Below are 13930 nucleotides of genomic sequence, written 5' to 3'. Positions count from 1 at the left end.
TTTCTAGCTTATATTTGATCAGAATGTAGAAATATAGAAATTAAATCTCTGCAAATGTATTATTCTCCAGTGGAAGAAGAGAAAGAAGTGTCATCATAGCATCATATCTGTTAAGTGCACAAGATTTGGACCAAAACTTTATGAAGGCTATAGTAATTCTTTTCTCCTCCTCCTCCTTAAGAAAAGCATAGACTCTACAAAAACCATAAAAATAGGAATGAATTTACATTCCAATTTTGAAAATAAATACATTAAACACATTTTAAAATCCCAAATTAAAAACTAAATTATTGGGAAGGCGTGGTACCCCCACACCTAACTTCAGCATTTGGAATAAAGCCAAAGGTGTTCTATGAGGATAGGGGAGAGAGAGTAATTGAGAGTAGACAAAATGATTGAGCCAGAGTCTCCTAATAGAGAAGAGTGGTATCAGGCAGAAAGGGGAATAAAGTTCTAAGTGAGCTGTACAACGCTTTATTGCCAAAATGAGTAGATTCTTCATGAATAGCAGGTGCTGGAAGGAATAAGAGACACATAAGATGTTTCCCAATCTACTCAAGAAAGAATTGGGTAAAATCTCACAGGTTTTTCATGTTCTGCTTCATTGTCATGCTCCCAGATCAAACGTTCCCAGAATGTCTGATCCAACTCGCATGCATGAATGGAGTCAACATGTGTTGAGACTTGCGAGTCAGTAGAAGTGGGAGGGGGGACAAGCCAGGAGTGTGAAAGCATCTTGTTTGAACTATCCCTGGCATCCAAGGTCAACCGGCAGAGCCGTTGCAGACATCTGCACAGAACTGAACAGACTGGCATGAAAAGGGGGGCTGCATACTGAAGAAGGGGGAGGGGGTTGAGCTCATTGGGCTGTTTAACTTGGAGAAAGCACGGGAACTTCTATTCGCAACTTTTTCACTGTATTGCACACTACACTCCATTAAAGAGATTTCTACTTTAACCACGTATGAATCAAATTTAATGGTAAGCCGAGTAGGCAGTCATCACAGACATGCTAACATTTTCCTTCCATTTATCAAAATACGACAGACTGCCAATTTATGGCCTGCTCACCAGGATAAATGGGTAAATGATTCTCAAAATGTTCTGCAGATGTATCCCTCGGTAGGTCCTTCAGACATGTTCTTACTCCTTGATTTGACATTGGGGTACATTCAGATTTTGTGTTTGCTTTTTCATGGGTTATTAGGGAACCTCTTTTCTAAGATTAACTTTCAGTCCTGGTATTAGAATTTTGTCTTGGGTCAAAATTCCTCAACCCCAGTTGTGCTCCTTTCTTCTTGAATGTTCAGGTATAATGCTCAAATTGTGTTATTCTAATTAAAATGACATTTCTCTATTTGAACCCACCAGTAATCACTGTTTTATTCTCTACAATAGGAATAATATAAGTAATGTATAAAAGATCTGCCTGCTTTGAAAGAGACAGTTCTTTGATGGCTCCTCAGAAAAATGTGCCAAAAATGGATTGTAAATATCACACCCCTTCCTACTGGAGAAGTGATGTTTCTAAGTTGAATCAAATTGTAGCTTCAGAATTCATAACTTTCTGAGATTAATGGTGTAGTTCTCCAATCATAGGGTATACAACAATGCCTATATTAGAGAAAATAACATTATAAATGTATTTTCTTCAGGAAAATTGCTTGCAAACATATGCGTATCAGGGAAAACTGTTGTCATCAAGTGGAGACAGAAGCTTGACAATCAGTTACACTTTTCATGCCAACTTAAAACTGCAAACTGAACAGACATGGTGCAAAGCTATGTTGAAAAAAAATGAGGAACTGATGAAACTGTGCCTATGTGCCCATTCCCTAACACCTCATTCTGACTCCTGTCATCAGTTTCTGATGGAAAGGCTACCTGATCTGTCTTCTGCTTTCTTCTTTCAGAATGTCTACTATACAGGTAACCAACAGATCCATGTGGGTGTTCTTAGTCCTACCATAGACGACGATGACAACAGATGCCTGGTTGATGTGAACAGCAGGCCAAGACTTATTGAATGTAGCTATGCCAAAGCCAAAAGGATGAAGCTTTATTGGCAATTTACTCAGGTATTTTTTTTTCTCTCCTCCCTCTTCTCTCCCTCCCCCCCTAAAAAACTCAACATGGATAAAAAATTTAAGGAAGGGGGTTCTTGGAGTTCTTTACAAGTGTTGGTAAAAGATGGTTTCAGTCATAAAGCTCAGCATAACAAAGAGTGGCTGTGTTGATGTTTGCACAAACCCTCAGAAAGTAACAGTCTGGACAAACTGGAACCCATCCCTGGGTGACAAGGAAAGTGAGGCCATGCTTCCAGACCCATTTTTTTGCACTGCATCCTAACTGTCTAGGTCCAGCCTTCTACATTCTACGTGTGTCAAAGAAAGAAGTAAAGCAGGAAGCTTGCTCTCTGTATCTCCAGGCTGCCCAGATTGCATCTAGGTTCCTCACATGATTGAGAAGCCTGGGCAAACAAGGACCTGATCAGAGGGGAAGCTTATCCTAATAGAGTAGGTCCCCTTCTTCAGATGTTCATTTGCTGTGTGGAAGGTGCAATAGAAGAAGGTAGGACCAGTGAAGAAGGGGCTTGCAAATTAAATTGTAGATGATGGGTAAACTTTTGTACTGAATCATTTCAGATTGCAAGAGAGGCCTAACAAGAGAGAATACTCCCAGATGAAGGAAGGTTTCCACCACAGTTGTGGGGGAAGGATAGAGATCTGATTTGAACATGCTGGGCATGGCACCTTCCTTTTGAATTCTTATCAATGTTCTTACAATGAGGTGGATTATGTGAAGTATCACTACAGATTAAAAGAAATGTCTGGAAGCTCTCCATCTTCCTAATATTCACAGACAAAAGCCCTGAAGAGAAATGAAGCTCCTTCCTTTGTGTCCTGGTGATAAATTAAAAGGCAACAGAATAATTGAAGTCATGCTGTTCAGAAAGGATTGTTTTGCTAATACGCAGAGTAATTAAAATATTGTTGTTTCTGAACATGAAATGGGATGCAAAATGGGTTTGCATGCTGCAAGCTGCAAGAAAACTAATGAGAGTAATCAAAGAGTCAGAAGGAAATGTGTACACTGTGCTTTTGTTTGGTCTAGTAAAAGGAATACATCTCTTTAAAAAAGAGGAAAATCTCTTTTTATGTCCCCAGCCCTCCAGCAATGATTCTGGGTGAGAGGGGAGGAGAGAAGAGGAGAAATGCTTATGGTGTTTGTAGATGTCCAGCAGTATGACATTGGATGCCACCCACAGATTTTCATTCGTTCATTCTTTCATTCACTTTTGTGTTGCTGTTTAGAAGATATATTCCTTTTTATTTGAAGCAAAATGTATTATAACATAAATTCTCCAGCAAAATTAAGATTTCAGTTGGTGTTAATATTAAACCTATCGGTGTTGGATTTCACTCTTTATTTTCCAAACTAGTCATTATTTGGTTTCACTTGAGTTTTTAAGAACTAGTAAGAACTAATCTAATTTGCACTTCCCGCAAAATGCAATAGTTATCCATCCATTTTTACAGTTCTCAGAACTTTGCAATATAATGCTCTGTTTAACAAAAAAAGAGAGATGCAGTTAAGGTACACATATTAAGGAAACTACATGACATCAAATTGCATGTAATAGAGAAAACAGTCAAATGCATGTATTTAGAAGAAAATGCATACAAAAATATGTGAATTCAGGAAAAATATATAAATTGTGTGTTTTTGTCCTATCTACCTCTATGTATAAAAAAGGATGTAGATATGAAAATGGAATTTAGGATGAAAGTAGGAGAAACTGACAGAGGTTAGGGATATATAAAATATTTCAACCTCAGAACAGCTATTACAAGTCTTCTGAGATCAAAACTCTTGAAAAACATGGCCTTTGTCTCAAGAGTGGGACAAAAGATACTGAAATAAAACTTGACTGTTTTGAGCAGTTCTGTTTTGTGGGTCCTGATTGATCCAATTGGTTGTTTTGTGGCTTGTACCTGGGCTTCTTTTTCTCAACCTCCCCCCACCTAGCCAGTACAAGTTATACCCCTCCTGCTTTGGGGTTAGATTGGTTGGGATAAGATGGAAGTGGAAGGTTGAGAAGAAAGCAGAAGTTAAGGCACCAGGAAGGCTGGTGGCTGCTGCACCAGTATTTTGTGTTGGCATTTTTCATGATATTCTGGTTAAAAATTCAAGGGCTGACTTAGCTGCAGATGGACTGATACCTAAGTATATCCAGGTACCTTTAAAAAGTATTACCATATATACTTGCAGATAAGCCCAGCCATAAATAAGCCAAACCCAGTTTTGGGGGTGTATTTTGGCACCTAAAATTCTCTGCTTATCCGTGAGTATATATGGTAATTGGTCAGGTTGCACTTAGAGTTTGCATGGCTTATGTGTGTTACTTGATTCTAGTCATGCAAAGATATCTGTGCTTTAAGGCTCTGCAAAGCCTTTGAAAGGGGTAACATGCAGGAACACATACAAAGCCCCTGTTTTTGAATCACGAAAAGCAGTTGCGTCATTTGCAATATTTGGACGGTTACTCCCTGCTCTCTGCAGCTTCTGAAGCAGCTGGCAAGCTTTGCAAACGACATGGCTATTTTAGCAATCTTTCTCTACACTCCAGCAGACTGCAAAGCAGGTCTGTCAAAGCCTTTGCAAAGCCGTAATGCGTACGTGTGCACTGCAGTGCTTCGTAAACAAAGGTTACTAATGCCATTCTTGTTGTGTAAAAGCAGGGCCTAGTAGCACAGTGTTGGTTTAGTTGGCTTGACACTTGGGGTGCATGTGCAGCCTTTAAATGCTCTTGTGCTATGTTGAAGTTTCAGAATCCATTTTAAAATGCCAAAACAGATAACTGTTTTGCCATTAGGTGGTCACTGACCTTTGCTCTTGTCCTTTCAGGCTGTGGAGCTTATTTTATGTTTAAGTTGGACTCTCAAACTCTGGATATGTATGAGGTGTGTGCTATGAGCAGAGTTTTTGGTTTTTTGCTGTTTTGATTTTTTTTCTTTAAATAGCATGCTAAAATGTAACAGTTAAAGCACATGCTTGGGTGCAACGCAGTGATATTAACTATTATTTGTTAGCTCTTAAAAAAAAAACCTTCCATAGTAACAAGTACAATTTGTAATGGCTGACTGGGTTTTTCTTTCCAGGGGCTTGGCAGCCCTACTATTACTGAAGCGCTAAGTGCCCCTCTGCAGCTAAAGTAGGTGCTGATGAAAAGAATGTATATAAGTGTTTGATTTATATTAGTTGTTTGTGCATAGGCATAGTGCAACGGTATGTGGGAAAGACCTTGGGAGGCTGGGCAAAGAGACGTTGCCAAGGGAACAGTGAGATAAGAGACAGCATAGCCTGCAACTGGCTAGTGGGCAGGGCAAGAGGTTCAGAAGAGACCCTCCCTAGTTTCTCCGGCTGTAATTGAGATTGGGGGGATTGTACTTTCAGAACTGCAAGATTCTGTCAATATAACTTTTCAAAAAAGTAGAATTAGCTCATCTGGTTGTGATTCCTATCTGGTTTACCCCACGAGGCCAACATCAATCCTCTTACACATAGGCTAACAATCCTGTGGGGGTTATTTATCTCACTGAAGAGTGAGTCAGATGCAAAGAAGGGTGGTGCTCTCATTCATACTGCTCTAAATCTATTGTATGGGGGATTGCTTATAAGTATTTTAAAATAATTTCTTTCACTATTTTTTTAAAAAGTTGCCTGGTTCATAGCCATCAGCATGGATAATCATGCCACCTATTCTAGTGGCACTGGGGTATAAAACATGGGAGCACAGGACTCTTACTCAATTTCCATTGTTTCTTATGGCTGGAACACTCAGAATTTAAATGGTTTTCCTATCAAAACACTCAGACTGTTTTAAGTTCTGTTCTGTGACATTGCAGCTAACTCAGATAGTTATGATGGATTATTTCAAGTGGAACCGTTCTGAGCTTGAAAGAAAATATGTTTTTTATTTATCCACTTTTAGTAGTCATCTGTGATACATATAGATTACATATTATCTAGATTAATTTTTACAGCTGCGCTCATGATAAATTCAGCAGGCACTCCTATTAGACATTTAGATTTTCTATGAATACTTAACAAAAATGTTAGTGCAGGTCTGAAGTCCAAGAAACATTATTGCTATGTATATTTAAATTTTCTGTCACACTACTTCTTATTCATCTTCTTGCATTATAGTGCTGCTTGATAACCAGTACAGGATATTCCATGGTAAGAGGTCCAAATGTTTACTAAACTCAATAATATCATATGAGCAAAATTAATACTGCTCCATAACCAGTCAGATAATTTGTACATCCTAAATAATTCAACGTTTCACCGTTTTTCCCTGTGATTCGTGAGTATTCCTCAGGAATAGCCTGTCAAGCTGAAATATTGTTCATCTCTTTCTAGTTTAACAACAAGACAATAGAAACACAAGTTTTAAAAAAGAAAATGAAGGGATAAGGTATGCTTTCAGTTGATTTTCTGTCTGGCTCCTTTGGAAATGCAATCCCAGTGCATCTTTTAGGCATCAGATTGGGAAAGGCTGGTCTAAACTCACATGTCATTTGCTGCTTCTCCTCCAAGTTTTCAGCCTACAATTTCAAGCTGAGTGAATGCCAAGTATCTGCTAATCACACTTTGGTTTCTGAAGTTATCCCTACAGCATAATTTCCTTTCCTCGTTGCCTTTGACACGCTGAGATTATATTTGAGTTACACTTGCTAAAACTGATTGCAAAAGAGTTTAAAATTGAAATAATGCCAGCAAAGTTTCTTTTAAGTCATGTGGGAGATTTCAGGGAAATCATTGCTAACAGTATGGCATAAGCAAAGGCAATAAAGTTAGCTGCTTTGGGTACTTTCTGTTTCATAATTTTTGACGTACTTTATGGGAGTTTCTAAAATCTAAAGTAATCTAACATTAGACTTCGATTGGCACCATACTTTACCAAAGCATTCTTGCTGAAGTCATCTCTAGCTCTCTCCCACGTCCAAAACTTGGGAAGGATAGATGCTTTGTAGCATGTTTGTGCCACCTAAAACTTCATGCCCATACCAAGTGTTCTTAGGCTTTAATGAGTATGACTGATTTGGGAGCCAGATGTTCACAAGCATCTGTTTGACAATTCATGCTTCAAGTAGGAAAGCTTTCTGTCTAATGTTTCAGCTGCGAGTGTAATCTCTCTTGAGAATTCAGGTCATGGCAGAAGGAACTCAACATTTTCAGGCGGTTCCAGAGCCCGGCAGGATTTTAGGGGAAGGAAAAGAGAACACCGAGGGGCACCTACCCAATGAAACAGTTCATCTGATCAGCCAATTGTTATGATATATCCCATTTTGAAAAAGTAGTAATGTAAGAAGTAACTTACAACACAATATTACAACTGTTTAAATTCAAAACAGTTCAAAACAGTTTAACAACTAAAAACATACTGTAAAAGCATTTAAATGCTTAACACAGACATACCCATGAGCACATATGCTCAAAGCTCAGAGAGTGAAGAGCTGGTGAAGAGATATTTTAAGAAAGGCCAGGTGAAAGCTTCTGTCCTGCTGTGGTATAGAATTTTCCACATTGCCGTCTCATAGACTGATAGTGGAGAGGCGGTTGAAGCACTTGGGGGTATTACCTAATCGATTTGGCCTGGTTGCAGCAAACCAGCTGTTAAATTCTTTTTTCTTTCTCTGAGAGTTAGCAGGCTGAGGTTGAGAGCTCGCAATGTCCACCAGCAAGCCTGGACTGCTCATCTGTCTGCATTCCCGCAGGCTACCTCCTCTATAGTCATGCTATCACTCAGGAACAAGACTAGTCTAGTTCCTGTTGGAAAAGTACCATGGGTAATTTCCAGTTTAGTTTGTACTCAGCACACTTCTAGTAAATCTCTCTATCCATATCACAGCAAGCACACCACCACTTAGTTCAATTAGCAAAAACAAAAACTTGATGTTTATTGATTAAACATCAGTAAACATCAAAAACATTTAACTGGCAAAACCAGGACAGAAAGCAGGCAAAAGAGATAAAAGGGCAGAGGACTCAATAACAACAATCTAGTTTATCTATATACAGTATGATATATATCATATATATCATATGTGTAATATATGATGATATATGTATGTGTGTGTATGTATAAGTATACAGTATACACACACACACGCATGCACATACATACATACATACAAACTTCCCAGAGCTACTGGAACAGCACTGTGGACAATTAGCATGGACAGTTCCAAAGGGAATAGCCTTTGGTTATTCCAGCCTTACTCCTTTTATGTACATAATAGTGGCAGAATAGAGATGGAACGTATGATACCAGGCTATCCCTTCCTTTATTCTGCACACGAAAGAAGCAGATTTGGTGGATGGGGATGATGTATCCACCAGTTCCCCTGTTAGAAAGGCTTTTCGGCTGTCAGTCAAGCAGGCTGGCCAAGCTGAAGAGGAAGAGGGCTAGACAGACTGTGGCCAGTTGCCTGGAATCAAATCAAGAGATGCAGAGGTGGGATGAAGCCTGTGGTGTGATTGCAATGTAGATAGCTAAGGAAGCACAGGGGCTCAAGAAAAAGATCTCTGTATTGCAGTAGAGTCTTCTGTCTCCCCCCCCCCCAAAAAAAAAGATAGGGAAAGTTTAACCTTGACTGCAGCGCCAGGATGTAACATCTCACAGAGGTTCCCAGAGAACATTATATGGAAATTGTAGCTATAGTAAATGTTTGACTTAAAGGACTAATGGGGGAAGGGATATGTATGTATATGTATATACTTACATATATATTGCATTTTATGCACATATGAAATACCAATTTTACACATGCTGAGAAATATAGAGTGTATGGACTATTGCATCTAAAATCTACTAAGCCAAGGATTAAATTTAGGGCTTTTTGTTTTGATTCTTCAGTGTTTGAGAAGCTTTCTGTCCTTAGTGGAGAAGCAACTGTTTTTCACTACTGATCACCTTCTTCTAGCTGTAGACCATGGTGGTGATGGTATGTTAAGGGATGGAAATACATGCACGCATTATGAAAGCTTGGGAAAATAAGCAGCTCTTCATACCAGTTCAGCCTTTTGACCATATGGCTCAATATTCTGTTCTCCGACTGACAGCATCTCTTTCAGATTCCTGGCTGAGGTCTCTTACATTATCTTTTAGCCAAAAATTGAACCTGGAGCCTTTAGTTGGTCAGGTAAGCCCACCGTCATGACTGAGCTTCTCATAGACTTGCACCTGGGAGGCTTTATTGTGTGTTTCATGTTAGATTTAGCCATTAGAGAAATTGCAGCAACAGTAGACTCAATTGGCCCCAAAACAAAACACACAGGACGCAGGAAGCACCAGGATTGTGCAATACTTTAAAATCCAACATTTTTGTAAGTGATCAGAAGACTCTGGAGTCTCCTATCAACTAGAATAGAAAGCAGAAATAAAGAGATAGCAAGAAAGTGGGCTTTAAGACAAATAACAGTGTCCTTACAATTGGAAAACTGCTGCACACAATCTCTAGCATTAGAGTGGTTGCTGTGCTTTTTTCCTTGCAGCTACTCTATTCCTTAGCCTTGTTTTTGTCAGAAGGACATAACAGGACAATCTTAAAATGAGTCATATTACTTGTGCAACTCATCTATTAAATATCTAGATTAGAAGGCCAGAATAATTGGACTGAAACAGAGAGGAAAAATGAATGTCAATGTTACAAGCACTATCATTTGAGCCTATAAGTGGAGCATCTTCCTCCATCAGCAGTACTAATGTCATATGAATAACAATGTCTTGCTTGCTTATACCAAATCAGAGTGAAGAGCAAAGGAGTTATGATAAAACTGTATCCAGAAGAAACATAAGGAAAGGGAAATTAAAAAGTCTCTGAATTTTATAGAGAGTGAGCAGTACTCACTTAGCTAGAGAATGCATTTAAAATAATTTTTAAATGGTTGTGCCATACTAGGTAATTTTGAGACAAATACTTTCCACGTACTCTTCACCTTCCACTCAGCAATACAACTATCTGACTTGGATCCAATTTTAAAAAAGAGAAAAAGGTGGAAAGTCTTAAGTCTCTGATGCTAGTTTGTCATGTCACAGTGAGTCAAGATAATTAAGCCTTGAAGCAGGCCCAGCTTGATTATTGCCTCTGTGTCATGAAAGACTTTGTTCTTTATACTTCAGCCTGCTATATGCCATAAGCAACGTACATCCTCGGGGCAGCATGTTGCTTCCAACAGAACAATGCTCTTGGCCTTGTAACTCTTCCCCTTATTACAAATAAGTATTTAAGAAATAGGACTATGAAAACTGTAAAGACTAATTCTGTCAATCAGATGAGCACCAAAAGATGAGTTTTGTCTTGGAAGAGGTAGTCTACATTATCTATGATAGAGACCTACCCATTCATAGAAAATCCTAAGTCCTTGCATATTGATACCAGGAAAGCTATTATTGTTCATTTGAATCTTTGCAATGGAAGCTTAATTCTGAATAAATAAATTAAATAATTTAGTGAAGAAACTGAGTATGAAAATTTAACAAAAACTCTGCATCTGATGAAGAATGAAAGATGGATATCTTAACTCTAAAACAAGATCAGTTACATCTCTGTTGAACAAACAATAGTTAATTTACATTTTAGATTATTTAATAGCTACCTTATTTCAGCAAACCTTAATTTTTTTTTAAAAAAGTGTATGACTTCTGTAGTAGTTTATATAATAGGAAACTATCCTGTGAAAAAGAAGCTTTGGTTAAGCCTGTTTTATTCATTCACAAGCACATTTTGTTCTGAAATGATTCAGTTCAAGGCTTATTTTCGCACAATTTTGACTCTGAGAAGTAAGTTGAGTAGTCAGAAATGTAAATCTAATTTTCAGTGGAAAGATATTTGAAAGCACATTGCAAATTATAAAACCTTTAAAATGTATTCATTCAGTGATTTCGGAAGAGATCTGAGTTGTGTATTCTGCTAGCAAGTATTCCACAATGCAAGGACATAACCACTTGTGCTACGTCATTTCATAGAGCTTGACAACAACCTTTTTGTTCCTTGAAATGCAGTGATGAAAACATGAAACTTAATTGTCTGTCTGTCTACTTACTGTCCATCGAATTATGCATTTCAATTGTAAGAGTGAAGGTATTCAACCCTTTTAAAATAGTTGTTCTAAATGTACTGTTGTGTAAAGTCTCTTTTGTCTGATATATCTCAGTCTATAGCCATGAACAAACCTGCAGGAGTGTCCCTGTTCTTGCAGTTTTGTAACTACTTCCACTATGATTTTTTTTCTCCTTTTTTTCTTTCTAGATAAATGTCCATTCATTCCCTTTTGCATGCCCCTAATATTTTGTGGACCAAAGATTACATATGACCATTAAGAGGTCTGGTTGGTGGTGCATTTTCACAGATAGATGGGACCACTACCAATAAACAGGCAGGGCCAGAACGAAAATTAAACATGGTTTAATTTAAATCAATCTTAAATTGAGTAAATATGATTAATTAATTAATTAATTAAATGGCTTACATGCCTGCCCATCTTATGAAACACAACTCTGGGTGGCCCACAGATGTGACTGTTCCCCATGTATTTTTACTAATTCTCATCTTCTACCACATTCCAATTGCAATTTGATAGCAACTTTCAAAGAAGGCCTGAGGACTGCTGCCTAGTGTTTCAGGGGTTATTGTAAACTCCTAGTTAATAGCATAAGATCTCCAAATGCCTGATTTTATGTTTGAAGCATTTCCAAATGCTCAGAACTGCCTGTTTCAAATTCAGTACAGTTTTGCATTTGAGTCACCTGCTCATACTCAAAACATTTTCCCCCACACTGCCACACCACATATGTTTTCTACATCCTGCATTTAAAGATCTCAGTTTGTACATTTGCCAAATAGATCATTGCTATCTCTTGAGGTCATAGTAATGCATCACTGGGGATTAATAGGTAGCAGTCCCAAGGAATGTACACTCAATTCTTTTGTTCATTGTTCCCAATTCAGAATGGGAACCTGTTGCAGACAGTAGTGAATCAGTTGGATTTGTTCCAGTTGCCTGATTGAATGTATAATTGAATATTTATACTTTGGGATTTTTTTCCTCTCCCAAACTTGGATAATTTATTAGTTTAAATGACACAAACAAATAAGGCAGACTTACAGAAAGTTAAGCCTATCCAGATCCATTGATTTCAGCGCACTTGTTTAAAGATGTTGAACTCAATCTAAAGGATTAGATTAAAACAGAATTAAAAATGATAGCCTTCATGTTTGACTTCTTCAATTTGTTAGGATTTTCTGTCTAATGTAGCAGTAATAAACACTAGAGACTTATTCCTCGTCTCAGCATGGTTCCTGACTGTTAGGACATCAGTCCTAACAAACTGAAGAAGCATGGGAAAACCCAGACAGATAAACCCCAGAAGTCAAGGCGGGTCTGTTCTGTGTCTCTTTGAATGGCTGCTCAACTCCTCACTACTACGCATGTGTTTTCCCCCCTGGATAGGGGCCCCCTCCTGCTCATCATCAGTGCTCATGACAGTAGCTCAGGGTTGAACTGTGGAGTCCTTGGTGTTCTTTGAGCTTGGTTGTTTGCTTGAAGATGTTTCACTGGCCGACTAGGCAACATCCTCAGTGCTAAGTGAAGATGTTGCCTAGTCGGGCAATGAAACGTCTTCAAGAAAACAACCAAGCTCAGAGAGCACCAAGGACTCCACGACTTTTGTATTGCAACAGAGGATATTTCTGTTGTTAATTAGCATCAATACAAGAGATTACGAAATAGATAGTGCCACTTTCTTCATTTTTGTTGAAATATCGAAAATACAGCTGTATGTACCAATAAGATCTACTGAGCTAAACAGAGCTTACTTTTTAACATACACATGGTTCATGTCTGTTTTGTTCAGTAGCATCAGCATTTAATTTCTGTTCAAATTAAGCTTTTTAAGAATTACACATATACTATAAATGGTTGGGCTTAAAAAGTTTGAACTCACAATTTTAAGGAAATGATATTGCAAAAAAGAGATGTAAATCAAAGCTATAAGTATCTGAACATTTTGTTTTCTATTGAGAATATCTCTGAATTAGAACACAGTATAGGCATATATTCTGCTCATTATAGTACTATATTATACAGTAATATTACATGACTGTAAGCTATCAAATGATAGAAAATCATTGCGTGATCAGTGAAGTTGTGGCTTCCCATGATGGATTATTGAAGAGAAGTTGACAAGTTCTTTGTGTGCTTCCTCACACATCTCAGAGGGAAAATTAATTCCATTATTTCTGTAAATATTCCTTCCTTCTGAATCTGGGGACTTAGTACTTTTATGAAAGAGTTCCTTTGTGAGGATCCAGCACCCTATTCCACTGGTAAAAGGAAAATATAATTTTAACTGCTTTCCTATTCCTCTCTTTGCCATCTTTCTTACATTCCCTCACCTCCTCCCCACTTTTCCCACAGCCCAAGTATTCCATGTGTGACATTTTAACCACAAGAAGTTTGAATGCACATCTGGCATTCTGAATTATCAGTATATTGCAAGGGCACTTGAGAGAACGGAGGTCTACAAAATTCATCTCCCGTTTAATATCGGGTAGAATGGAAGGGTGAGACTAACTTTACAAACTCTCACAATGGGAAAGAAATGGAGACAGGAAAGAAAATGACTGGCTTGAGAACACTTGTGATCTTTCTCCAATACAGAACCATGCAGCAAATTGTTAAACCAAATCAAAGACCTGTTTAGTACAATTCTGTGATGCACATAATAGGCTTCTCGTGGATATATGGTGACAACTCCCTATTTGTATAGAAAGGGAGATGATTATTATAATATCCTGAAAGAGTGCAGTAGGGAAAGTGAATTATAGGATTATAAATGTGATAATTGCAGCTTTTCATT

General features: G+C 38.0%; 1 protein-coding gene across 2 annotated transcripts in view; it reads left to right on the top strand.

The window, feature by feature from the left end:
* GALNT18 (polypeptide N-acetylgalactosaminyltransferase 18) overlaps positions 1 to 13930 on the top strand; it is a 299862-nt gene that overhangs the window by 283068 nt on the left and 2864 nt on the right. For both annotated transcript variants that reach the window (XM_063289471.1, XM_063289470.1), the window contains exon 10: positions 1914 to 2078. In XM_063289471.1, the coding sequence (XP_063145541.1) occupies positions 1914 to 2078 (165 nt within the window). The remainder of the gene's footprint in view (positions 1 to 1913; positions 2079 to 13930) is intronic.

This window comes from Candoia aspera, chromosome 1 (assembly GCF_035149785.1).
Source record: "Candoia aspera isolate rCanAsp1 chromosome 1, rCanAsp1.hap2, whole genome shotgun sequence".
Taxonomy (NCBI): Eukaryota; Metazoa; Chordata; class Lepidosauria; order Squamata; family Boidae; genus Candoia; species Candoia aspera.
Note: the sequence above shows the minus strand (reverse complement) of the source record. Positions and strands in the feature narration are given on the sequence as shown.